The sequence below is a fragment of the Numida meleagris genome, chromosome 18, assembly GCF_002078875.1.
Source record: "Numida meleagris isolate 19003 breed g44 Domestic line chromosome 18, NumMel1.0, whole genome shotgun sequence".
Classification (NCBI taxonomy): Eukaryota; Metazoa; Chordata; class Aves; order Galliformes; family Numididae; genus Numida; species Numida meleagris.
In genome coordinates, this window is record NC_034426.1 from 7,067,498 (window position 1) to 7,091,367 (window position 23,870).

General features: G+C 54.4%; 5 protein-coding genes across 9 annotated transcripts in view; 3 read left to right on the plus strand and 2 right to left on the minus strand.

Moving 5' to 3' along the window:
• On the minus strand, positions 1,816-4,218 carry MRM3 (mitochondrial rRNA methyltransferase 3). 3 transcript variants are annotated; one of them, XM_021416169.1, is made up of 5 exons: positions 3,937-4,218; positions 3,611-3,855; positions 3,462-3,521; positions 2,671-2,826; positions 1,816-2,483 (listed from the first exon to the last, which is right to left on the minus strand). In XM_021416169.1, the coding sequence occupies exons 1-5, from the start codon at positions 4,185-4,187 to the stop codon at positions 1,915-1,917; spliced, it is 1,281 nt and encodes a 426-aa protein (XP_021271844.1). In that variant the 5' UTR covers positions 4,188-4,218; the 3' UTR covers positions 1,816-1,914. The 3 variants fall into 3 exon arrangements, with proteins under 3 accessions (XP_021271844.1, XP_021271845.1, XP_021271843.1); XM_021416170.1 differs by lacking the exon at positions 3,462-3,521 and having other exon boundaries at positions 3,937-4,217; XM_021416168.1 differs by lacking the exons at positions 3,462-3,521; positions 3,611-3,855; positions 3,937-4,218 and adding an exon at positions 3,294-3,455.
• On the plus strand, positions 4,235-8,623 carry GLOD4 (glyoxalase domain containing 4). The gene is made up of 9 exons (XM_021416183.1): positions 4,235-4,394; positions 4,574-4,623; positions 5,513-5,633; positions 5,852-5,996; positions 6,207-6,343; positions 6,653-6,739; positions 6,979-7,092; positions 7,179-7,265; positions 7,895-8,623. The coding sequence occupies exons 1-9, from the start codon at positions 4,305-4,307 to the stop codon at positions 7,958-7,960; spliced, it is 897 nt and encodes a 298-aa protein (XP_021271858.1). The 5' UTR covers positions 4,235-4,304; the 3' UTR covers positions 7,961-8,623.
• On the plus strand, positions 8,735-16,194 carry GEMIN4 (gem nuclear organelle associated protein 4). 3 transcript variants are annotated; one of them, XM_021416142.1, is made up of 5 exons: positions 8,735-12,084; positions 14,375-14,501; positions 14,811-14,963; positions 15,697-15,922; positions 16,007-16,194. In XM_021416142.1, the coding sequence occupies exon 1, from the start codon at positions 8,773-8,775 to the stop codon at positions 11,989-11,991; it is 3,219 nt and encodes a 1,072-aa protein (XP_021271817.1). In that variant the 5' UTR covers positions 8,735-8,772; the 3' UTR covers positions 11,992-12,084; positions 14,375-14,501; positions 14,811-14,963; positions 15,697-15,922; positions 16,007-16,194. The 3 variants fall into 3 exon arrangements, with proteins under 3 accessions (XP_021271817.1, XP_021271816.1, XP_021271818.1); XM_021416141.1 differs by having other exon boundaries at positions 15,697-16,194; XM_021416143.1 differs by having other exon boundaries at positions 14,855-14,963; positions 15,697-16,194.
• On the minus strand, positions 12,491-17,557 carry FAM57A (family with sequence similarity 57 member A). Its single transcript, XM_021415438.1, has 5 exons — positions 17,354-17,557; positions 17,171-17,254; positions 15,196-15,409; positions 14,624-14,719; positions 12,491-14,475 (listed from the first exon to the last, which is right to left on the minus strand). Exons 1-5 carry the CDS (start codon positions 17,473-17,475, stop codon positions 14,206-14,208), a joined length of 786 nt encoding a protein of 261 aa, XP_021271113.1. The 5' UTR covers positions 17,476-17,557; the 3' UTR covers positions 12,491-14,205.
• VPS53 (VPS53, GARP complex subunit) overlaps positions 17,612-23,870 on the plus strand; it is a 50,063-nt gene continuing 43,804 nt past the window's right edge. Inside the window, exons 1-4 of the mRNA XM_021416146.1 lie at positions 17,612-17,763; positions 19,804-19,884; positions 20,856-20,905; positions 21,708-21,774. Coding sequence (XP_021271821.1) covers positions 17,680-17,763; positions 19,804-19,884; positions 20,856-20,905; positions 21,708-21,774 — 282 coding nt within the window. The 5' untranslated portion in view covers positions 17,612-17,679. The remainder of the gene's footprint in view (positions 17,764-19,803; positions 19,885-20,855; positions 20,906-21,707; positions 21,775-23,870) is intronic.

A 23,870-nucleotide genomic window follows, 5' to 3' on the forward strand; every position in this document is an offset into this window, starting at 1 on the left:
CGCTGTTACAGCAACCCTCCCTGGCAGGAGATGGGAAAGCAACCGGTGCGGAAAGGCAGAAATGGTATAAATCTCTCCTGTTGTTTTGCATGTTTCAGATTCTCATGTTCCATACTGGTTAGCTGACCTGTGAGGTTCAGGAAGCAGCAGCCTCGGCCGAGCTGTTAGCCGCAGCTCGCTGCCCTCCCCAGCACTAGGCTGGAAGGTGGGGTCAGCCCTGGATCGTAGCACCGCTTCCATAGCAGCCCTGATCAGCTGAATTAACTCAGACCCCCTTTACTGGGGATTTTTTGAGGGAACAGCCCTTTGGTGAGTTACTATCTACCTCAGGTAGGGGAGCGTGTGGTGCTGTTGCTGTCCTGACTCCCGCTGCTGTGAAGCAGCTGAGCAATGGAATCACTTCCAGACCCCACCGCCACCTAGCGCATGTTGCCTGCGCACAGCGGGTTCCTGCTGGTCTGGGGACAATCTCGATGTGTTTGTGGTTTGAAAGGCAATTACAGTGAGGCTGGAACCGGGACCGTGGTGTCTGTAGTGTTTGGTCGTGCAGCAGTGGCCGATGTTTTTAGACAGGGAGAACCCACATCCATTCCCCTCTGGACATTGTGGCTGGGGCTCCCAGAGAGGCAGTGAGCTCAGATCAGCGGCAGCGCCTGGCACAGCTGTGCTGGTCACTGCTTGGTAGGAACTGGAGCAAAGCAACCATTTTCTACCTGAGAATTGGGTTGTTTGGAGTCAATTTGATGGGAACCAGGCTGGAGCCGGTCTCTGGGGATAGAACTGGTTGGCTGGAGCAGTTTCAGCCATGAGCTAATGCTTGCTTAGTCCTCAGCTACCAGGGCTTAGGCGTGGAAGAGGCTGGCCGGCTGGGTATCTCACAAGCAGAGCTATCAATGATTTCAGTGGTAACGGGAAACAGGAGCCAGCAGTGGGCTGGGTGAGCGGCTCGTTGTGCAACTCGCAGCCAGTGAAGAGGAGGCTCTTAAATGTGCAGCAAGGCAGGTGGCAGCCAGCGCTGTCACAGGAGCTGTCAGTCAGTGCACAGCTGTCAGGGAAGCCGGGAGCACTGTGCAACATGGGCAGGAGCCCCCAGTCCTGCATCTATGGAGGGTGTTACTGCAAGTTACTGCTATCCTCAAGGAGGCATAGGCAGGGCCCCGGGTCTTATTCCCCTCAGGTAGACGTTCACAGTGAGCAGCAATGCCTGCAGCTCGCTCTTCATGTCAGTCATTCATAATTTATCAGTGCTGAGGCCCAGCTGCCCGAGCTGAGCTGCGTGGGGCAGGCACTGCCACCTCCTGGCAGCAGCATGGTCACCAGTGCCAGAGCTCAGCCACCCCGCACCACAGTGGGCACTCCTGGCCAGGCTTGTTGCGTGGCTCCCATCACTGATTAGGGCACGGGGTTTGGGTTAGCATGGGCAGGAGTTGCTCAGGTGGCAGCCATCAGGCCTTCCTGACCCAGAGCCACAAGTACAGCGGCTCCTGCTGTCCCCAGGCAGTGTTGCAGTACTGGTGGTTGCACAGCCTAAGGGCTGCAAGAGGAAGAACACACTTTGCCACCAGCATCCTGGCCAGGCTGCCACTGATGCTACCATGGCAGCTATCTCGGGGGCTGGTGTGAACACAGCTCTGCTCACCTCTCTGCAGCATCCCTGGCGGGGCGCAGGGCAAGCTGTGTCCCTCATCCCACCCTCAGCACACGCACACAGGTAAGTTGGGGGCTGCAAAGCTGCTCATGCTCCACTTGCACTAGCATGGAACAAGAGGGGCTAGCTCCAGGCACAGCTCCACCGCTGCCACAACTATTCAGTACTCTTTTTGCAAACAAAACAGACCAGGCTGCTCTTTTATTAATTCCTCTGCGGAGTGCCAAAGGGAAGAGATGCTGCTTCAGCACCCAAGTTTCAGCAGTTTATCCCACTACTGGGAACTTCTGCCTTTCATCTTCCTGCTTGTGCCTCCTCCACTGCAGCTGCCTCTTCCCTTCAAACAGCACAATGGCAGCAGCTACAGCAGAGTTCAAACTGTCCACACCAGGCACCACGGGGATGACCAGTCTCTTCCCACCCGTGCTGGCTGCGAGGTGAAGCGCGTCTGGGCTCAGGCCGTGCGTCTCTCCTCCAACCACAACTGCCGCTGGAGACTGTATCCAGTTCTCATAGTAATACTGTGCTGCAAGCTCCGAGGTGCAGACAGCCTCTGCTCCCTCCTCATCCTCGTGTTCAGGAGGAGCAGCCTTGTGTTTGGGTTTTACAGGAGCCTTTGGGTTGCCAGCTCGGGAGCCAGACCTGCCAGCTCCCTGGGACGTGGGTTCTGTCTCAGCCTGAGCGCCTGGGTCCTTGTTGTCGGCCACGCAGACCCGCACACCAGATGGAAGGTTGCTGGGAACAGATTCCCAGTCCAGATTGGCAACAATGGGCACACGGAAGTGAGCTCCCATACCTGCACGAAGCACCTTTGGCTCCCACGGATCCACACAGCCTGAGACGGGAGGAAAACAGCGACAGTGCAGCAGCTCCAGCAAAGACAAACTCAGGAGCTGCTTCCCACAGCAAAACCTGTCTGTGCTGGGCACTGCTTACAAATTCCATGAAACAACATCTTTAAGCACTGCCTTACCCTAGAGATGTGTCAAACTAAACACTTTTCCTGGGAGAAAGGCCCTTACCTTTGGTGAGCAGCACTTTTTCACAGCCTGCTCCTGCTGCAGATCTCAGAATAGTCCCCAGGTTTCCTGGATCCCGGACGTTGTCGCAGATGAGGATTATGGGCAGCTGAGCAGTGGGGTAGGACATCTTGGCATGGTCAGGCTTGGAGAAGATCCCTAAGGAGACAAAGTGCTGATGAGCTTTGGGCGATGTACCATGAGGAGGGGGAATCATAGAATCACAGAATCATTAAGGTAGGAAAAGACCACCAAGATCCCCAAGTCCAACCCCACCTCATTCCCACCATGTCCCCTGAACCATGTTCCACAGTGCCTCATCTCCACCGTTCTCAAACACTTCCAGGGATGAGGACTCCCCCAGCTCCCTGGGCAGCCTGTGCCAGTGCCTGACCACTCTTTCAGAGAATAAGTTTCCTAATACCCAACCTGAACATCCCCTGGTGCAACATGAGGCCATCCCCTCTCATCCTATTGCTGCTACCTGGGGGCAGAAGCCGACCCCCACCTCACTACGACCTCATTTCAAGTCACTGCAGAGACCAATGAGGCCTCACTCATGAGGCCAAGGGATCTGAATCACCCCAGTTCCCTCAGCCTCTCTCCATAAGACTTGTGCTCCAGACCCTGCACAGCTCCGCTGCCCATCTTTGGACACGCTGCTTAAGGGACATTTGTGAAGAGTTTGTCACTTCCCGGTGAGAACCGTTTCGCAGCAGAGCCAGAGCAGTGTGCCATGACAAACGAGCATTAGCACTCCGTAGGACTCCAGCAGCCGCTTTCACAGCTCTTACAGCAGGCCCGATGGAAGGGAGCTTTCCAGTTATGCCACGTTTGACACACGGCCAGAGCTTCTAGAAGTCAGAGATAGTCATCACTCGCTTATTAGCTGTAGAATGACTTCCCTGTGAGCGCTGTTGTCACAGTTTCTATCACATCTCACCTATCATCCCCTGTGGGGCCACCAGGTCGGACCAGCACTTGATGTCCTCGAACTTCACCTTGACCAGGCGGGCTCCCTTCAGCGGTGCCGGCGGCAGCTCCCTCAGGTGAACCGCGGTGCTGAAGAACAGAGCCCGGGGCACGGCGCCCGCCTCCAGCGAGTCCCGGATCAGCCTCTGTCCCTCCAGCAGCACCTTCCCGTGGCGGTCGCGGAAACTCCGCGATTTAGCGATGGTCACCACTTTTCTGGGGAGCAATCGAGCGCAGAAAGCGTGAGGTGAGGGGCACACCGCCGGGCTGGGGCCGCTCCCGCCGCCCGCGCCTCACCCCAAGCTCTTGTCGCCGGGCGACGCCTTCTCGTACCACAGCCCCGGCCCGGCCGAGCCCCGCTCCACAGCCGGGGGAGGCGGATGGGGCTCCACGGGGCTCCGCTGCGCCTCGGCCTGCTCCTTTCGGGACGGCAGCACCCGCACAGGGCTGCGCCTCAGCGCCCGCACCCAACGCCGCCCTGGGACCGTCCCACCGGGCCCCGCCAGCGCCCGGCCCAGCGCCGGCACCGCCCGCCTCAGCGCCGCCATCTTGATCCGCGACGTCAGAGCTGCGCCGCGATCGCTGTGACGCCGTCGCTGTGCGCGGCGGGAGGGCCGGGCTCGGTGACGTCATCGCTGTGCGCGGCGGAGAGAGGCGACGAAAAGATGGGGACGCGGCGGGCGCTGCATTTCGTGTTCAAAGTGGGCGACCGCGGGCGGACGGCGCGCTTCTACCGGGAGCTGCTGGGCATGAGCGTGAGCGCTGAGCGGGCGCGGGGGGCGGGAGCGCTGAGGGGACCGTGGCCCTCAGCCCTGAGGAGAGGCGCCGCGCAGAGTCGCGCTTGCTCTTCTTTTAGGCACCACAGCCCCGAAGTAGGCCTCGTTTACTCCTCTTTTTCTTCCTGTTTTTAATATGTGTTTGTTTAATTCATTAGGTTCTGAGGCATGAGGAGTTTGAGGAAGGCTGTAAGGCCAGCTGCAATGGGTAAGTACATTGCCCAAAGCGCTCGTTTCCCATAAGGCACCTCTCAGTTGTGCCCCGTTATTTTATGGGTAAATCTGGGTGGGTTTGAAAATTCGTCCCGTGGAGCCAGCAGTGCCATTTCTGTGCAGATGTGGGGTTTGCACTTGGGCACCGATGTAGCTGTGTTACACTGTGTTCTAATACTGAACCTCCCGCATGAAACTGTTTCTCAGCTTTCCTGGAATTGCAATCAATTATGTATTTTTGTAAGTATGTGCAGCTGCACTGAGCCTTGAGGTAAAGTCTCAAAGGTTATCCGTTCCCCTGTGGCTGATGGCAGTCCTACAGCCTCACCGTGTTCTTTCCCTGCTTCACAATAAGGAGCTGCTCGCCTGGTGGCAGCTGGTGGGCAGCTTGGACTCAGATGTGAGCAGTAATGGAGTGGAGAAATCATTTCTGTCATGCACTTGGTGGGGGTTGGTCTCTGCTCCCAGGTAACAGCGATAGGATGAGAGGTGGTGGCCTCAAGTTGCACCAGGGGAGGTTCAGGTTGGGTAGTGGGGAACATTTCTTCTCTGAAAGTGTGGTCAGGCTGCACAGGAAGGGGGGGAGTCCCCATCCCTGGAGGTGTTGGAGAACTGTGGAGATGTGGCACTGAGGGACGTGGTCAGTGAGGGTGGGTTGGGGTTGGACCTGGGGATCTGAGAGGTCTTTTCCCACTTGAATGATTCTGTGATTCTATAGTCATGGCAGCTTTAACCACGGCATCCCCAAGAACTCTCTGTAAGTGTCAGCCCCTTCCCAATGGGAGGTGCCAGGTTGGCTGCAGCATTTGTTCTTTGCTGAAGCATTCATGGTTGCATCTCTTGGTGTTTATTTCTCATATTCATTCCGAATAAATATCTCCTAGCCCTTACGATGGAAAATGGAGCAAAACAATGGTGGGCTATGGGCCAGAAGACAACCACTTTGTTGCAGAGTTGACTTACAACTACGGTATTGGAGAGTATCGCCTTGGCAATGACTTTCTGGTACGTGCCAAGCTCAGCGAAACCTTTTTGTGATAAGTACTTCTATTTTTTCATTAGGAGTCTCTTCAGTATATAGCTTATAACAGATTTTTAATAGTTTGATTCCTTGAACGCTTCTTATTCCTGCATTTGTAGTTGTCTCTAAGCTGGGAGGGCAAAAGGTGGAGGAGCCGTTGTTGCACCAGTGGATTTAGTGTTGTCTTTTCTGTTTTGGATAGGGCATAACCCTGGTGTCCAGCCAGGCTGTGAGCAATGCTAAGAAGATGGGGTGGCCCCTCAAAGAAGTCACAGCTGGTGTGTTTGAAACTGAAGCCCCAGGTGGATACAAGTTCTACTTGGAAGACAAAGAACGGACAAAGCAAGGTGAAATGTACACATGTGCTTTTATTTGTGTTCAGAAGATATTTAAAAGTTGGGTATTACAATTGGATGTGCATTTGTTTCAATGGCCTTTTATGAAACAAGGCCGTGTCTTGTTGTTTCTTCGTTACTTTTCTTCTCAGGATAGTAAAACAGTGCATTTAAAACTCTGATTTATCTTGTCACTATTCTGCATTTACTGCACTCCTACAGATCCTGTGCTAAAGGTAACTTTGGGTGTCTCTGATCTGCACAAGTCTGTTGACTACTGGTCTCATTTGCTTGGGATGAAAATATACGAGAAGGATGAGGAGAAACAGAGGGCTTTGCTGGGCTATGCAGATAACCAGGTTAGTTCTGTGGAAAGCCTTCCAGTTCTTTATGAGTAGTGTGTCATGGGAAGCTCTCATTTCATGAGAACGAGATCTAAATCTCATGATAGAAACAATTGTGCAGTTAAGAGACTGCATGCTTTTATTTAACTGCTTTTTTTTTTTTTTTTAACCAAAAGCTGTGGTTTGCTCTGGGAGTTTTGACTCCTTGGGAAATACTTGTATGGGCAATGTTGAAATGGTCTGCAACAGCAAGAAGCTGGAGCAAGCGTGGCACTGAGAGCAGTGTTCTGTGCAAGTTTGTTAGGCTTTCTTGTTTTCCTTCAGTGTAAGCTAGAGCTGAAGGCTGTTGGAGGAGCAGTGGATCATGGAACAGCATTTGGAAGGATTGCCTTTTCCTGTGCCAAGGAGGAGGTAATAATCACGCTTTCCTTACCCCTCTCATCATCCAGCTGAGTAGTGGGAGATGCATGTCTTCTATTAGCAAAATCTCTCAGAATTGATCAAAATTGCACTGATGAGATACTTTGTTTATATTTCTCGCAGTGGGAGTGCAATGGAGTTGCAGGTAACAGGAAACTGTAGATGAGAACAGCCTGAATACATCCCAGCTTCATCTGACTGGGGCTGATGGTGTTTGTTTTCTGTTTAAGCTGCCAAACATTGAAGCGCTGATGAAAAAGGAGAACCAGAAAATTTTAACACCTCTGGTTAGCTTGGACACACCTGGCAAAGCTACAGTGCAAGTGGTCATTTTGGCTGATCCTGTGAGTAGCATTGGAAATAGTGATAAAATCAATTCCAATTTCTCTGTCCCAGTTATCGGACTCACCTGCTGTTAAATTTGGTTTAGGATGGCCATGAAATCTGTTTTGTGGGGGATGAAGCATTTCGAGATCTGTCCAAGGTGGATCCCAATGGTGACAAATTGTTAGATGATGTAAGTAATGGTCTGCCTTTTGTTTTTGTCCTGATCACAGACACCCGTAGAATCTAATTTTCTTTGCACAGAGGCTCCCTTTCATTCCATGTGGAATTGTGTGCGAAGCAAGCCGAAAAGATGTTTAGCTCAGGGTGCTTTCCTGCTAAGGAAAATGAATCAGCTTTTAAAGTTCACTTATGTGTCCCGGCTAGAGTTTTTTCCAGCCTCACTCTCAGGGCAGCAGTGTGTCCTGTCGGATGTGTCAGGGCATTTCTGTCTATGCTACTGCAGAAATCGATGTGTGTCTTGCTGCAGTGGCATCAGAGCAGCTGAGCACCCTGCTGAGATGGAGGGGCTCTGGTGCAGAGCGAGCCCTTCCCTATGGGAAAGCTGTGTTGAAATCCCTCCTGCTTTGCTGTTGTATTACCAAATAACCTGTTTTTGCTGCAGCAGAGAATATGGGCTTTCAGTGCTTGTTTTCATTACTAGTATATAAGAAACAGTTTCTTCATCAGGTCAGCTTTCCCCTGGATTATAGAGCCTTATGATCAGCCCGTTGTTGCGGGGCAGGCTGGTGAGAGTGGGCGGCCAGGTGTTTGGAATGGCAGCTGAGTCAGCCAGGCATGTTCATGTTTTTCTTTGCGCAGGCCATGGCAGCTGACAAGAGTGACACGTGGTTTGCTGCCCGAAATATGAAGAAGGTGTCTGCCTAGTTGGAGAAGGGACCGGGCTGGCTGGTCGTCGTGTCTTGGTTTTCACCTGAGCAAAACGCCGGTCGTGTAACTTGCTGTGCTGTCCATCCCACGGGAGGGCCCAGTCATGTCCCATGCTGTTCTATTGGTTCCTTTTCAGCTTGTATCTCTTTCTTTTCGAGCTCCTCTATATTTTCAATCAAATACCATGTGCTCCTTCATATTACAGTGAGGGGGAGGTTGAGCGTGTGGCTTCCGACATGGGAGCAAGGCTAACACCTCGTGTGTCTCTACCGTGGTTGCGCTTGAAGGAGAGGTTGCTAGATTTATTAGAATGTCCAGATCTGTAATTAATGAGCTGTAGCCCTCCTGATTTGCAGTGCAGGGTGGAGATTTTGGGGTAGCAGTGGCTGCAATGAGCAGCGTTGTTGGGCAGGCTGCTGCTTTTTGATCTCTCTTGATGGAAAATTAACAGCATTAGCGCTCGCTGCGCCGCGTCAGCGCCCGCAGTGAATATTCCGAATGGGAACAGTTCCTAATGTGGCGGTGTAGCTTTGGCGTTGATGCAGTCGATGAATCGGGGCCGGCTCAGGGCTGACGCACAGCGCTGAAGCGGTGGTGCCGTTTCTGGAGATCTGCCTTTAATAAATGCGATTACACGTTTAATAAAAGCGATTGACCGCGCGGCTGTGTGCGCCGCGTCCTTCCAACCGCCGCCTGGGGGGGGGGGTGGGAAACACCTCCCAGCCGCCAGGGGGCGCTGTGGGACTGCGGCGGCCGCCTGCGCTGCCGGACCGGAGCGCGCGCGGCGTTGTCTGCCCGGGGCCGCCGCCATGGAGCCGGGCAGCGGGAGCGGGGAGCAGCGTGCGCCATGGGGCGTGTGCGAGGAGACGGCCATCCTGCACGGCGGCTTCCTGCTGGCCTCCAGGCTCCTCCAGCCACGGCCGCTGCGGGAGCTGCGCAAAGCCGAGTGGCCGCTCGTCGGGCCGCCCATCACCGACGCGCTGAGGGAGATCGGCGCCCGCTGCCCCTCGCCGCGGCACCACGGGCTGTGGAAGAAGGAGGCCGTGGCCATCGTCTGGGCCAAGGTGCTGCTGCCCGCCCCGCCCGCCGCCTCGCTGGACCAGGAGTGGAAGGAAGACGCCTTTTTCTCCGTGGGCACGATGATCCCCGACGTTAACCGCACCGTTCTCTTCGAGCTGGTGAAGGCCCTGGGCGCGCCCCGGCACTTCGTGCAGCTGCTGCTGGCGCTGCCCCCCGATGTGTGCCGGGCCGAGCTGCAGCGCCTGGTGCGGTACGTCGGCCACGAGACGTCCCCGTCGGACGTCAGGTTCCTCCTGGATGTGTGGTGGGAGGTGGTGAGACGAGCGGAGGATCCGGAGGACAGAACGGTCTCTGCGTTCAGCTCCCTCGTGCGTGAGCACGGGTGTGAGTGCTCTCTGGATGACGGCCTGCAGCCCCCGAAGAGGTTCAAGGGGGACCCCAGCTCTCTGAATGGCTCTCCCGCTGCCAGCAGCCTGCTCGTGATCCTCATAGAGGGGTTAAAGCAAACCTATGGGAGCATCGCCTCGCCCCGCATGAAGTGCTACGCCCTGGGCAACCTGGTGGAGCTGCTGTCTGTGTTCACCAAGCTGGAGCCGAAGGGCAGCCCCCTCCCTGTCGCAGAGTACCTGGCCAAGGTCAGCTCGGTGGTCAGCCTCTGGACCGGCGACACTGAAAGCCAGCATCACCACAGCGGGCTGGATGAGAAAGTGAAGGAAGCTGAGAGGACCATGAGCTTCTCATCCATGGCCAAGCTGTCGCACGAAGAACTCTTTGCTGGCTTGGGCTTTCTGTGCAGTTTGTTGTGTGCCTGGGGAGACGAGCTGCAGGAGGCCCTGAACAGCTCAGAGAATCTCTGCTATGAGAGCTACTGGCTCCTTGATGGTCTTCCCACCTTCAGGAAGAACCTGGTTTGCTTCTCTGAGACTGGAGACCTGAGTGAGGATGAGACGCGTGTAGCATTAGAACTGGCACAGAGAATTGATGACTTTCTCAAGGAGATTGGCACCACCCAGAAGAGCAAGGATTTGGAGACCAGCCTTGCATCTTCAGTTGCCATGACAATCATTGAGCAAAAGCTGCACCGGCACATGGAGGTGTGCTCCATTTTTGCTTCTGAAAAGACCTGGGCCTTTTCAAAGGACTGGGTTGACTGCCTTGTGAAAAACAGAGCTCTTTTCCAGAAACCAGAGCTAGTTTTGAAATTGCTGGAGACTCTGGTGAACTTTGCCACATCCTGGCAAGACAGGGAGGCCCAGGAGATGCAGATGCAAGTGACTAAAGCCATCGTGGAGTGTTACAGTGAGCTTTCATTAACAGACAAAAACAAAGTAATTTCAGGTGTCCTGGAGGCGTGGGGTGGGCTAGGGCTCTCCCTGAACTTGCAGGTTGTCACGGAAGGGTTCCAGGAGGACCTCAATGTGACTTTCAACCAGATCACCAAGAGCGTATCTGATGAAGGCCTTACCAGGGCTGTGGCTGCTGTGGCCAGGCTCGCTCTGATGCACCCTGAGGCCACTGTGAAGCAGATTTGTAGTCTTGCTGTAGTCAACTTAGGAGCACACCAGTTCCTGGCGCAAATCCTCTGCTCTTTCCCAGCTCTGAGCTTCCTGGAGACGCATGATGATCCAGGCAGACCACGCAGCCTGGTGGTACGGTGCCTGAAGGAGGCAGCATGGGAGAAGCTTTCCTCTGCGAGGGAGGAGGAGCAGTTTCTTGAGTTTTTGGCCTTTCTTGTGCAGCCAGGTTCAGCTGCCCCACTTGTATCACCTGCAGAAGTGACCAAAGCTTTTGTCCTTCCCTATTTGAAATCAGGCTGTGCTCAAATTGAGCTGAGCCTGCAGATCCTCAGTAAAGTTCTGGGGACACAGTCCTACCCAGAAGAGCACTGGATAAGGTCCTGCCACCCGTTCCCACTTCTCCTCAGCCTCTGCAAGCTTCTAGATGGCTACACAAAGTACTGGCATCAGCCCAAGGACCAGCTCTTCCCATCACTGGAGATCAAAGACCTGGTGCTGAATGTCCTCGGCCAGCTCTGTGAGGTAGTGACTCCAGAAACCGCCCCCTCCCTGGAGGTGTGGGTCCAGTCTCTGGCCTGGCTTCACAGGAAGGTGGCATTGCTGGACTGGACCATTGGTCTCCGTCTGAAGAAGTTTTATGGAGAGCACTTCAAGAATGAGGTCCCAGCAACGCTATTTGAGATCTGCACGCTCCCTGAAGGCGAATGGACATCCCAGCCTTTGCCAGCCTACGGGCCGGGCAGCGGGCTGCTGGCATGGATGGAGTGCTGCTGTGTGTCCACAGAGCTCAGAGAGACGATGCTGTCACTCCTCACGGTCAACGTGGACAACCCTGAGGAAGTGAATCTCTTCAGCAAAGGCTTCCTGGTGGCCCTCATACAGGTCCTCCCTTGGTGCAGCCACAGTGAATGGAAGAGGATTGTGCACATGGTCACAAACCTGCTGGAGAGGCAAGTGTTGCATGTGCCATACACACTGGAGTATGTGCAGTATATGCCCCTGCTGAACCTCCGGCCGTTTGCCCGCTACCTCCAGCTCTCCGTGCTCTTCCTGCGGGGCTTCCAGCTCCTCTGCAGCTCCAGCTGTTCCACCTGGCTGCCACCACAGGCTTGGCTCCATGTGGTCCAACTGTACTGCAGCAGCCTCACAGACCTGCTGAGCTCCATCAAGAGCACCACAGGGCCCCCCTTACACCCCGCTGAGGACAGGAGCTCCGCGGAGGAGGTGTCCTTTGTCTGCATCCAGGTGTTTTGCCACCTCCTGCACGTTGCTGCCATGCTGCCGCCAGACAGCGGGTGCAGCCAGTCCCTGGTGGTGGTGGCCTTGGAGGTCCTCTCTCAGTACGAGGCGTTCAGCTCTGCTGATACATCCCCCAGCAACGTGCTGCGGAGAGCCAACGAGAGGCACTTCCTGGAGTCTATCACAGACAACATCAGTGACGAGGCGCTGCGCAGCCCCCTCCTGCAGAAGCTCAGCAAGCTGGGTGCTTAGGCAGCCCGCTCAGTCAGAGACAGCCTGAAGAGCTCAAGAGAGAATCAGAAGAGAGCACTGACCCTGCTGCAAGGGACCACTGTGTGGAAAGCTGTAAGATCTGTAATAAACCTCATCTATTTTTCTCTTTTGAACTCGTTTCTTCCCTGCTGTGTTCTCTCTGAACCTGCCTAAACAGCAAAGTGGCCTTGTAAACAGCTGTAGACCCAGCTATTGCTGTTGCAAGCTGCCCATCCCTTGGCTCCAGCCTTGCCCACTAGCAGTCTGGAGTTGTAATGAGCTCACAAAAAGCCCCCTGGCATCAGGGAGATATTTCTGTTGGGCTGCCCTCTCCTCACTGCAGCCACGCTGCTGTTTGTGCCAGAGCAGGAGGCTGTGCAGGATGAGCAGGCACCTTTGGCAATAGGTGTGGGCTGCTGCCCCGGGGTGGGTGCGCAGTGGCAACCTGCTGCCTAAGTGCCTCCCCACCCAGAAATGAATGGCACGTGGGAGGGAGGCATCCGGTGGTGTGACTCAGGAAAGAAGTCTTTATTGATCTCTTCTGATGGGTGCAGTAGTAAATAGGGCAGTGTTAGTGCAAACTGAGATGCCTCAGTGGCTTTTTTTGTCTTTACATAAGGCACGTTATCTGTAATAAAAACGGCAATATACAAATGTTTGCAATGGGTAACAAGCGGTTTATAACAGCAGCTGGTCTCGATAGTTAATGTAACAGTAGTCTTTGTGCAATAACTGACTGCGTGCTGGAAGAGGTTTGTTTTTTTTTAATTCTTTCCAGCCTGTACAGTCATGGCAGACACCAAAAAGACACGGGTCTCCCAGTCTGGGCCCCCTCCAGCCATCCTTTTTAGCTTTTAGACAGAATGAAAGGCACAAAGTGGGTGCTGGTCTATCAGCTGCTGGTGTGGCTGGCTGCCCTGGCACAGAGGGAACCCCAGGCTTGTGCAGGAGGCTGTGGGGAGGAGCTGGCTGCCCAGTTTTATGCTGTGTCCAGAGAAAGGAGGGCTGCTGTCCAGCTTGTACACTCCTGCTGGGCTTGGTAACTGCACGCTGCAGTCATGGTGCAAGGCGAGCAGAGAAGCCTTTCCCCATTTTCACTGTACTGAAGGTGGAAATGGACTGAACTGGTCAAGGACACGGCTCAGCACCCTGCTCTGGTGTTGCTGGTTCCTCATGCACTGACCAGTTCCTTCCCTGCCAGCTTCTGGCAGGCTTCCCTTTGTGGGGTCCAGGACAGGGCAGGAGGGACAGACCCTACAGCTGGAGCTCAGGCTGTACCCACAGGGTGCTGCTGGTGTCAGCTGAAGGCAGAGCAGGGGCAAGGCAACGTGTTGGGCTTTCAGTTGCCTGATAGGGGTAATGAGGCAGATGCACCCATCCCCCTGTGCAACTTCAGCAAGGCAAGGGGGTTGAAACCAGCATCACCTGCCAAGGAAGGGCTGGCTCTGTGTTGGTGAGGTAGGGACTCTGCAGTCTCCTGGCCTTGTCCTACCCTTCAGTGATGGCTCTCTGCCTGCCTGGCTTGTGCCACAGTGCAACCAATCCTTGGGTCCTGCTGGGGGCTCCAGAGCTGCCCTACCCCTGGACTGTCAGCCACAGACATCAGACAGTGGTACTGAAAATCCCCTTCGAGTTAAGTGGAGAGTCCCAAGTGAACTTGAGCCCAGCAGCAACGAGGTGTGGGGAAGTCAGAGGCTGAATGCAGCTGTAGTGTAAAGGCACTGTTGGGGAACAAGCTGTGCGGAATCATGGGGCCTGGCTCTACTCCTTGCTGGAGGAGCAGATCTGAGCCCAGCAGGGACAGCATGCAGCTCCCACGTCCCCAGCACTGCTGCTTGGGGCTGGGCACACTCCAGCATCGCCTACACTGCTGCATCATTTGTGCCGTGCCTCACCCTGCGCTGCCATCAGCCCTGAAAGATGGGCGATTTGTAACAATCCCCTCTCATGTAACCGTTAGTTTGGTGCCACAGCACTGAACCCCAGAAGGAATGCTGTGCTTATGGGGAGACCTCCTCCTCGCTCAAAGGTGCAGGAGCAGCGTGGGAGGGAAGTCCCCCTAGCTGAGGCCGGCACCGCTGACAGCAGGGCTGCCTCGTGGTATCGACGCTGCTGTGCTCCCACGATGGTTCCTGCAGCACTGACTTTGCAGGCAGAAGAGCTGGGGGAGGGGGGGGGAACAACCCTTCTCCAGCCCCCGCGCTCTGCCAGCCATTACCTGCTCTTGTCAGCAGGTGAGCTGCCGTAGAGGCGGGCGGCTTTACGGCAGATGAGCGTGAACCAGTAGAGCTGCGGGGCGATGAGGGAGGCGTTGGCTATGTTGCAGTGCAGGGGGATGCGGAAAGGCACCATGTAAACGGGGATTCCCACCTGCCTGCCATAGGCCGCGTACATGAAGGGAAAGAGGAGAATACGACAGAGGAAGAAAGTCACCAGGATGAGGATCCCGTTCACCTTGTGCAGGAGCGTGTCCTGCATCTTGAGCTGGGGAAGGAAGAAGGCGAGCGCAGGTGAGTGCTGTGTGAGCAAAGCAAGGGGGGCTGCCCGGGGTGGGGAAGGGCTGCAAACCCCTGCGGGCTCCCAAACTCCCCTGGAGGTGGCAGGGACCCAGGCACCCACCCTTCTTGCATACCTGCATGAGGATTTTGCCCAGCGATACAAAAGGAGTGCTCAGCTCTGCTGTGAAGATGCAGCCCACGAAGAAATCCCCCAGCTCTCCCCTGAAGTGCTGCAAATAAGGACAGTAGTGAGCGCGGGGCCTTCCCCAGCGTGGCATGTTTCGTACACAGGGCTCTGCTAACAGACCTCACTGCTTTCAGGAGAGCTAGAAGCTGACACTGAGCACCTCCACGTCTCCTGGCAGGCAGAGATGCTTTCCAAACTCAGCTGAAAGGGAGTTGACCGTGATGCCAGCCAAGTAACAGGCACAGATCCAACACACACAGCTTGAGGAAAGCTCCCTCTTGGTCACTGTAAGTATTTGGTCTCAACTGATGTCAGCTCCTTGCCCTGGAGGCAGTCATGAAACATGGAGATGTGGCACTGAGGGATATGGTTAGTGGGCACGATGGGGGTGGACTGGGGTTGGGCTTAGTGATCTTAGAAGTCTTTTCTAGCCTTAAACAATTTTATCATCCCCCCCCCGGCCCCTTAATGCTGGGCTCCCACCTGTCTGGGTTCACAACATCCATGCCCGGCCCTCACCTGGGTGACGGGGGTGAGCACGATGAGGATGAAGAGGTGGTGGGTGACCATCAGCCGCTCCTGCAGGAGGAAGCTCCGCACACTGCTCAGGGAGTGCTTCCTCTCCACTATGCCCTTCTCTCGGCTCTTGTGCCAGTGGCAGAGGTACATGACGTAGATGTCGTAGGTCATGTAGGGAACCAGGACCCAGACGTACTCCACAGCCAGCCAGTGCCTAAGGAGGGAGAGCACAGAGGTGTAGCGATGGGTTTTGGGAGGCCCACGAGGTAATGGCCTCACACTGTGCGGCAGGGGACGTTCAGGTTGGATATTAGGAAAATTTATTCTCCAAAAGAGTGTTCAGGCAGTGGCACGGGCTGCCCAGGGAGGTGGGGGAGTCCCCATCCCTGGAGGTGTTCAGGAACCGTGGGGATGTGGCGCTGAGGGACGTGGTCCGTGGGATGGGTTGGGGTTGGACTTGAGCCTTGAGGTCTTTTCCAACCTTAATGATTCTATGATCAGTGAGCTGGGTGGGTGCCCAGTGCCTGAATTTATCTGGATGAGGACCCTCAGCTCGGCCATCCCAGAGAAAAGCTATGTGGAGCAGGAACGGTACAATGGGTGATTCCTGAGCGCAGGCACTGCGTGGGGCACGGCTGCCTTTATCGAGTCGGTGCCATTCGGTGCCTGCCCGGGCCGTGCAATCAGCCCCGCGTCAGGAGCAAAGCCACGGCACAAACAGCGCGAGGTGAGGAGCACCCTCAGCCCAGGGCAGGTGTTTGCTGGGGCTGGGGCACCTCCCCAGATCAGTGCTCATCTGGCAGCTTTGCAGCCGGTAATTCCCTGCCCTACGCCCCGCATCCGGAGCCGATGGTAGGAACAACGCCGCGACCGTCTGTGTCAGCTGCCCACCCAGGTGAGTGTTTGTAACACACCCAGAGAGCTGAGTTAATGAAAGATGCCCAGGCTTCGGAGAGCGAAGCGCAAAGCTTGTAATAACGGCAATAAATCCCTGGGAGACGTTTTGTCTGTTGGGAAATAATTGCACGCAGATGCCTGTTCCCAAAGAATGTCGGAATCCCAGTTGCACAATGCGGCAGCTGTAACCCCTGCTCTGCGGGGAGCCTCAGAAAACACCACGTGAACGGGGCTGGTAGGGAACTGCTGCTGGAGAAACGTAGCTCGGGGCCCGGTGAGCCTGCCACGGCTCTCCTGCCATCCCAAAGAGATTCCTGGACACGCGTTCCTGCTCAGAATGCTATTGGAGATGCAGAGCAGGAGGGCTGAACAGCCACTGCTCGGAGGGCTTTGGAGGGCAGGGGCAGTGCCAGCACTGTGACGGCTCTCCGCCCGTGTCACTAAGCTGGCAGCCTTTGTGGTGCTTCCTGGCTCCCTGTCCCGCTGCCATTCTCCGAGCCCTCCCCTGCTGAGCGTGGAGCTGCAGCTCCTCCGGATTCAAAGGAAATCTGGGGCTCGGGCCGCGCTCGTGCACGAAGCCATCAGCCTTCACAGCGGCGGGGCTGGGGCTTCTCCTCTGCCCTATGGATGGGGCACGGCGGAACCGCGTGGGGCTGCCTGCATCCAGCAGCTGCAGCGGGACGGGACCGCGCACAGCCGGGTACCGCCCCACCTCCACCTCCACCTCCACCTCTCTCTGCTGTTCTGGACCGTAGCTCCGCTTTTAAGCCGTCAGCGTCGTTCTGTCCCCGCCAGCAGCGCGGGCAGCCCGTCCCGGTGACTTTTCCCGTTTCATCTCCGTGCCTTTTCCCAGCCACGGTTTCCCATCCCTGGCTGCTTTGTGTGCAGGAAGCGGGAGCTGCCCCCGTACCGTCCATTATCACCGCGTCTCCTTCATCCACCGGGGCCGGAGATGCCGCGCTCCGGGCTCCCGCCGCCCCCCGCCTCCCGCACGGGCCCGTTACGGCCCCGGGTCCGTTTTCTATAGGTTTTCCGCACTGATCGGGGAGGGAAGGAAGGGCCCAACCCGCCCCGTTACCTGTCGTGCACCACATCCTCGCAGCTAAGCACCACGGTCAGGCCCGACACCGTGGCCATCGTGGCCTGCACCGTCGACACCAGCCTGCAAGCAGCAGATGGGAACCGGGTCAGGGCCAACCGACTCCGGGCCGCCGCCGTTCCCCCCTACTCACCCACCCCCGCCGTCCCCCACGCCCGTTACCTTCCGCTGAGCAGGACGCGGTCCTTGAGGCTCCATCCCGGCGCGGCCCAGCGCAGCGCCCGCACACAAAGCGCGAACAGCCCCGGGAAGAAGGCGGAGGCGAGAGCCAACGTCCGCCACATAGGGCCCGCGCTGCCGCCACCGCCCGCCGCGGGACCACGGCGCCGGCCGGCGGGAGCCCCGCCCCACCAAGCCCCGCCCCTTTGGAGTTGCCGCCCTTCCCATAGGCCACGCCCGGCACGAGGCCACGCCCCCCGCCCGTTGGAGGCGCGGCGCGGTCCTCCCGCATCCCGGCGTGCCCCGCGGCCCGGAAGCGGCGCGCCGCCATGGAGGAGGACGAGCTGGAGCTGACGGCCGGGCTGGAGGCGGCGCTGGAGCTGGCCCCCGCCGTGCAGGCCGCTATCGAGCAGGTGCGGGGGCCGGGGGAGCCGCTCCGCACGGGGCCGGGCGGGGGGGGCCGCCGGTGAGGGGCTGCCGGGCTCCTCCTGCTGCGCGGGGCCGGGCCCGCGGTTGGCCTCGGCTGCTCGTCGTCCCCCGCCGCAGTGAGCTCTCTGTGAGGGGCAGCGTCGCTTGCCAGGGGCCGGGAGGTTCTTGGTGACGGTGAGCTTCGCTCACGGTGTGTTTTTAAAGCCCAGTGGCTGTGGCTCACCCAAATTCAGGCTGACCTCAGAGCTTCGGCCTTCCTGAGTTCTGCGTGTGGCAGCCCCGTGTCCTCCAACGTGCCCTGATCCCTCAGTGTCCCTGCGAGCCACGTCCCTGACCCTCACAGCTCGAATCACACGTCCGTTATTTTCACATGGGGTTGGCACGCCTCGCAATGAGCTGCTGAGTAGTTCTTACCTCAGGGATGGCTTAACGAAGGCCCTGCTAGGATGGCACTGCCTTCCATCGCTTCCTATCCAGCTCGGCATTCAGCCGTGCTGTGAGCATTCTTCACTTTGCTTTGGGCAGCACCTGCTGGCTTCTGTTAAGGGAGCGGGCCTTGCTCTGCTGACTTCAGCTCAGCGGGATGAGAGCGCACTGACAAACCTGGGGTGGTGGTTTTAGTTGGTGGGTTGTGATGAAGACTGAGGAGCAGCAGCTTCCCCACCTGGCGCAGCTGCCAGCAGCGTTGGTGTCTGTCTGTGTTTTGAGAGCAGAACTCCTTGCTAGCTTTTATCTTCCCTCCATCTCCTCGTTCCAGCTGCTGTTAATGTTTGTGGAGCTTTGGGATGAGCTGAGTGTGCGGAGCAGGGCTGGTTGCGGCACCGTGGCTGTGCTCCTAGAACAGGCTGATGTCAGAGCACCTTCCTCACTCAGGCATGACCTCGTGTATTTAACGGGTTCCTGCTTCTCTTTGGCCACGCAGCTGTTGTGTCTGGGACAGCAGCACTCTGTCCGTAGGTTGTGTGAGATCATAAATCACAGAATCATTCAGGTTGGAAAAGGTCTCTCAGCTCCTCAAGTCCGACCCCAGCCCACGCCCACCATGCCCACTGACCACGTCCCTCAGTGCCACATCCCCACGCTTCTGGAACACCTCCAGGGATGGGGACTGCACCGCCTTCTGGTTCTCCTTTGTTTTCATTTGTTCTCCTTTACGCATCCTCATAAAAACACTGCTTTTATTCTTTATGAGGCGTGCAGTGTAAGCAGAGCGTGTGCCCAGGTAACACAGGGCTTTGTGGAGGCTCTGAGTGCCTGCAGATGGCTGCTCTGTTTACTGGGTGTGGTTTTGACCTCAGAGAGCAGAACTGCTGGCTGTGTAGAAATGGAATAAATATGGTACCAGAGAAGGGAATGCGGCATGCTTTAGTCTGCGGGGACGAAGAGCAAACAGCCTGACAGCCGCATCGGCATTGTTTGAGCTGTTCTGAAGACAGATGAGATCTGTTTGCACCACAGCTGCTCCCTTCCCTTTCCCATGGGCAGGAGGGATCACTCAGCAGATTCTGTTTCTCTCCTTCTTTTTCATATCAGAGAGGCAAACCTAAAGTCTCCAGAGAACTTGTACAACCATTTCTCAATTCATCGTGTTCCGTGTTACGTGACTGTGAAAATCAACTCCCCTGTCTGTCACCGCAGGGCCCCAAAGCCCAGGCAGAAAGAAGGGCAAAGCCTCGGCAGGGTTGTCGCTTCCAGACAACTGCAAAAACATTGGAATGGTTTGGGATGCATAATTAATAGCTCGTGTGTCCCGGGAATTTCTTGCACATGATGGATTGTGCTTGGGCTGGCTGTGGAAGCATGCACGTGTGTTATCTCTGGATTATCAGGAGTTGTAATAGGTCAGGGATCCCTGGAGAATACTGCACTGCTGTTTGTGCAGCCTTGTCAGAACAGTGCTGTTGCCCACCACCTGAAGTGGGTACTGACCCAATTAAAAGTAATAGGTACTCCATAAAGTTACAAAAATTGAAGTCGATGTGTTGTTGATTGTATTTTTCTTTTTTTTGCCTCTCACCATTCAGGTATTTCCCAGCCAAGACCCATTGGACAGAGCAGATTTCAATGCTGTGGAGTATATTAACACTCTCTTTCCCACTGAGCAAGTAAGTTGTGCTCACAGCACATCCCTCTCCTTAGTTTGAGGGGTAACCTGGCTGAAGGCATGCTTAGACCTATACCTAAGCTTTTTCTTCTAAACAGTACTATGTGTAGGAATACTATGACAATAATCACTTCTTAAATTTGCATTTAATGATGGTAGCTCATTATGCAGTTTCTTTATACTCAAAGTGTTTGCTGGAGTAAAAGTTCTGCTTTGATCTGTAGGCATAAATTAGGTTTCTGTACTGTACTTTGGCAGTACATTTCATAACTTGCTGTGTATTCATCGTTAGGAATCCTCAGTGTTCTTCACCAAATGAGGCAGTTGTTGCGTGTGAGATGTCACCAAAGAGTCATCCATGTTTGAAACCAGTTCCTTCTTTTGAGATGTAAAGAGTGAGGTGACCAAGGGGTCTTTGTCCACCCTTGGTCTTCCCCACGTCAGCCCCAGGGGCAGTTGTGAAAGGAGCTATTTCCCAGCTGAAGGCTGCACTGGGAGGCAGCTCCATTGCAGATGTTACCATGTTTAATACCCTCTGCAGAGCTGCCTCGTTGGCTTTCAGCTTTCTCTATTCAGTTTCCTGGTGGTGCTGGTTCATCCTTTTTCCCTTTGCCAGCAGAGAGCTGTTTTTTTCTCCCATTAATACCCCCTATAGCTCCATCAGCAGCTGGGCCTCCTGCACCCAAGTGCTGGGTGTTGGATCCAAGCAGGAGGCCAGGGAAGGCCAGAGCTCTGTGCTGCCCACTGGAGGTCACTGTCACCACAGCCTTTCAGGACAGCTCCTGCTGAGACACAGCAGGAATCGCAGGGCCGCCCTGCAGCTAAGTTGCTCTGTGTCTGTTTCTCCACCTGTATAAAATCATTGCTCTCCTTTTTGCAAAGTGCCATGAGTGGGAGAGCGTTGAGTGTCACAGATGATGTGTGTCAAAAGTTTTCCCCTTGTAACATTCTTATTTGGTTTTTGTCTTGTAGTCTTTGGCAAACATCGATGAAGTTGTCAACAAAATCAGATTAAAAATAAGGTAAGTGTTTCTCCATCTCATTGCATCTCAGGTGGAATAGTCTGGTTGTCACCAAGGCTTCATAAGTACAGCCTGCACTGTAGCTAATGTGAGTTAATTTGCTTAAAAGACAAGGACAGGATCAACTTCAAGTCTAATAGAGTGAGAAGGAGACAAAACTATATCACCAATTGTAGTTTTTTATATTTTGCTCCCCTTTGTAATATGTCCCCTTCAGGTTATTTTAGCTGATGAGTTGCAAAGTAGACCTTTGAAAAGCAGTGAACTGGGTAACAACAGGTACCGAATTTTAGTACAGTTTGGAGGCTGGAAGGACAAACTGTCCACGATATTTGGTTACTGGGAATTTGTTTGTGAGGTCAAAATAGCAATTGTTTAAAAACTCTCATTTCATGTTTTCACTGTAAACTTAAAATGTCAGCAGGAAAAAAAAACTTAGATTTTTCTATGCAGTTTGGCATTGCCAACCTGAAAAAAATCGAGACTGCTCTTTACTATGTGAAAAGAAGAAATTGAAACTGACAAGGAACAATGGACAGTATTGCTTAAGGGAAGAGAAATGCAAGAAGCTCCAAATAAGTTTGGTAATGGGTTTTTATTTTTGCAACAGGAATTTCAAATTGTGTAAGATATCGATGTCCCAAAGAGGGGGGGGGGGAAGAAATATGAGTTTGGTGTTGGTTGGTAGCAGCAGCTTTTTGCTTTTTAATCCCTTTATGTAGCTCTCAGGGTTCCCAGAAGTTGCTCTGGTCAAACATATCGAGAATAGGTTTGACAGGACAGGTTGTTCTCGTTTCTCCAGGAAGTTGGATGACAACATTCGAACTGTAGTGAGAGGGCAGACCAACGTGGGACAGGATGGCAGGCAGGTACGTGCCCCTCATCTCAGGCAGAGCTGGTGGTTCTCGTCTTGCGATGCTGAATTGAGGATGGGCTCTGGCTGGCAGAAACCTGCTCTCCTCATGAGGGGGATGTTTCTGCTGCCTTTTGCCCTGCTGACTTCCTGAGGTGCTCACAGAGCAGCTGTTCTAACCTGTTCTCTGGTCGCCCTGCAAAGGGAAGCAAATGAGAAATCGATTTCAAAAAGCAAGAGCAAGAACACGAGGCTTGCAGTTGTGCCATTATGCAGCTAATTATAAACTAACTGGATTAAACAGGTACAAACACATTTGCTATTGAGTAAGAATCAATAAAAGGATATTTTGCCCTTTAAGTAGGTTGTTTGCTGAAGTATCCTGAGCTGCTGTGACTAAGCTTGATGACTGACTGCCAGTTCATCTTGCGTATCTTATTCAACTCCCAGATTTTCATTTGTCTTTGTCTTGGCAAATGTGTTTGCTCAGAGTATGGTATTGACCAGCACGGCTATGGCTGTGGTGTTTGTGCACACTGAGCTTGGACTCTGTGATATTGGATTTTGAGGTATCATTTGCATCTGTATTTCCTGTATCTGTTCAGACCAGGAATATTAATCTCTCGAATCATCCATCATTCTACTCTTCTCAGTGTAAACAATGATGCTTCTTTTTTAACACTGGATTTGAGAATAGGCTGCTGGGTTGGGGTGGTCATTGCCTCTTCAGAAAGGCTTCTCCAGCAATTCCACTCCTTGCTGCAGCAGCAGTTGGCGTATATTTGTTCTTTTCCTGTGATAGCACTGGCTCCAATTTCACTTTCTTTCTCCCTTACAAAGTCTGTTGTGTTGGAGGAATAATTTCTGTGCAGACTGGATGTTAAGCCTGAGCAGGATGTGGCAAGAAGCTCTGCATGGGAAACAGACAGAAACAACTGAGATTAAAACACATGTTGCTGGATGACCTCTGAGGGGCTGTTTGTGTAGCCCTGTACTCCAAAAAAAAAAAAAGCTATTCCTGTGTTTTAACATATGTGCACTCCTTGGCACACTGAGACCCCAAAACAGTGCAATCCATCCATCCTTTCCTTGAAAACATGTGCTGTGAATAGAGGTGCCTGTGAACCCTGCTGTTGAGGCTGCTTGAGCTCAGAGTGCTGTGTGGTTACTGCGAGGTTGGATCTGGAAGGTGTTTTTTGCAAACACCTCTTGCCTTCAGTGATGTTCTCACCTAACATTGAGCAACGCCAGTTGTAATCAGAATTATCTGACTGCGTGGCATCAGGGCTGAAGGAGCTGTACTTGTCTGGAGGGGAAACAGTACCGTTATTGTGAATATCCTTTCAGTTTCTGACTTGCCAAGGAAACCTAAACCTCAGGTGCGGGGTAAGACAGCAAAACTGTTCCTGTTTGAGCCCCAGTGAGCCAGGAGATGTTCCCTGCCGAGCCCCCTTCTGTGTTGTGTATGTTAGCTGTGCCCTGCCAGCACTGGGTATGTGTGGGGCATCCAAACTGAGCACACAAGCAGCTGCTGTCCTTGCAGAGCACGTGCCGTGGGAAGAGAAGCTGATTCAGAGCACTGAGCCTCGGCTTTTCCATCTCCTGCCAGCTTGAGCTGCCAAATGGGGGACTGGCAGTCTCGTGTAAGCTGTTGGTTCAAGTACTGCCCAAATCCTTGGGATTATATGTATTTTGATAGCATACTAGGAAACCGGTGAGACCAGGTGGGCTCCTAGAAGACAAACCAAGCCTTTAGCAGCTTGTTTTCTCTTTGGGTGTCATTTACCAAAGCTGCCAGCAATGTAGCTTTCCTCAGCCTTGCTGAGAGCTGCACCTTCACAGCTGTCCAGGAGAGGGGAGCCCAGCCTTGCTTTTCAGAGCAGAGTGGTGCTTTGCTGATAATTGAGTGCTACCAATGCAGAGCTGTCTGAATAGTGCTGTGTGCTGTTCTCCCAGTTAGAACAATCTGAATCCATCAGGCCCAGCGGTGAGTACGTGGAATGCAGCTGTGGATATGTACTCTCCGTGCTTCCTTAACCGAAAGGAGACCTCAGGGTTAGCAAGTTCAAAATCCTAAGTACAGATCGAGCCCCTGCACTGCCAGTGTTTGAG

Excerpts from the sequence above, each read along its gene's own strand:
- GEMIN4 (XM_021416141.1), top strand. The coding sequence starts at position 8,773 with ATGGAGCCGGGCAGCGGGAGCGGGGAGCAGCGTGCGCCATGGGGCGTG.
- GLOD4 (XM_021416183.1), top strand. The coding sequence starts at position 4,305 with ATGGGGACGCGGCGGGCGCTGCATTTCGTGTTCAAAGTGGGCGACCGC. Across the intron at positions 5,634-5,851 it reads GCCTTGGCAATGACTTTCTG|GGCATAACCCTGGTGTCCAG; the intron begins GTACGTGCCAAG and ends TGTTTTGGATAG. Across the intron at positions 6,344-6,652 it reads TGGGCTATGCAGATAACCAG|TGTAAGCTAGAGCTGAAGGC; the intron begins GTTAGTTCTGTG and ends GTTTTCCTTCAG.
- FAM57A (XM_021415438.1), bottom strand. The coding sequence starts at position 17,475 with ATGTGGCGGACGTTGGCTCTCGCCTCCGCCTTCTTCCCGGGGCTGTTC. Across the intron at positions 17,255-17,353 it reads CGCGTCCTGCTCAGCGGAAG|GCTGGTGTCGACGGTGCAGG; the intron begins GTAACGGGCGTG and ends TGCTGCTTGCAG. Across the intron at positions 14,476-14,623 it reads TGGGCAAAATCCTCATGCAG|CTCAAGATGCAGGACACGCT; the intron begins GTATGCAAGAAG and ends TTCCTTCCCCAG.
- MRM3 (XM_021416169.1), bottom strand. The coding sequence starts at position 4,187 with ATGGCGGCGCTGAGGCGGGCGGTGCCGGCGCTGGGCCGGGCGCTGGCG. Across the intron at positions 3,856-3,936 it reads CCCGGCGACAAGAGCTTGGG|AAAAGTGGTGACCATCGCTA; the intron begins GTGAGGCGCGGG and ends ATTGCTCCCCAG. Across the intron at positions 3,522-3,610 it reads GGCCCCACAGGGGATGATAG|AAGCTCTGGCCGTGTGTCAA; the intron begins GTGAGATGTGAT and ends TCTGACTTCTAG.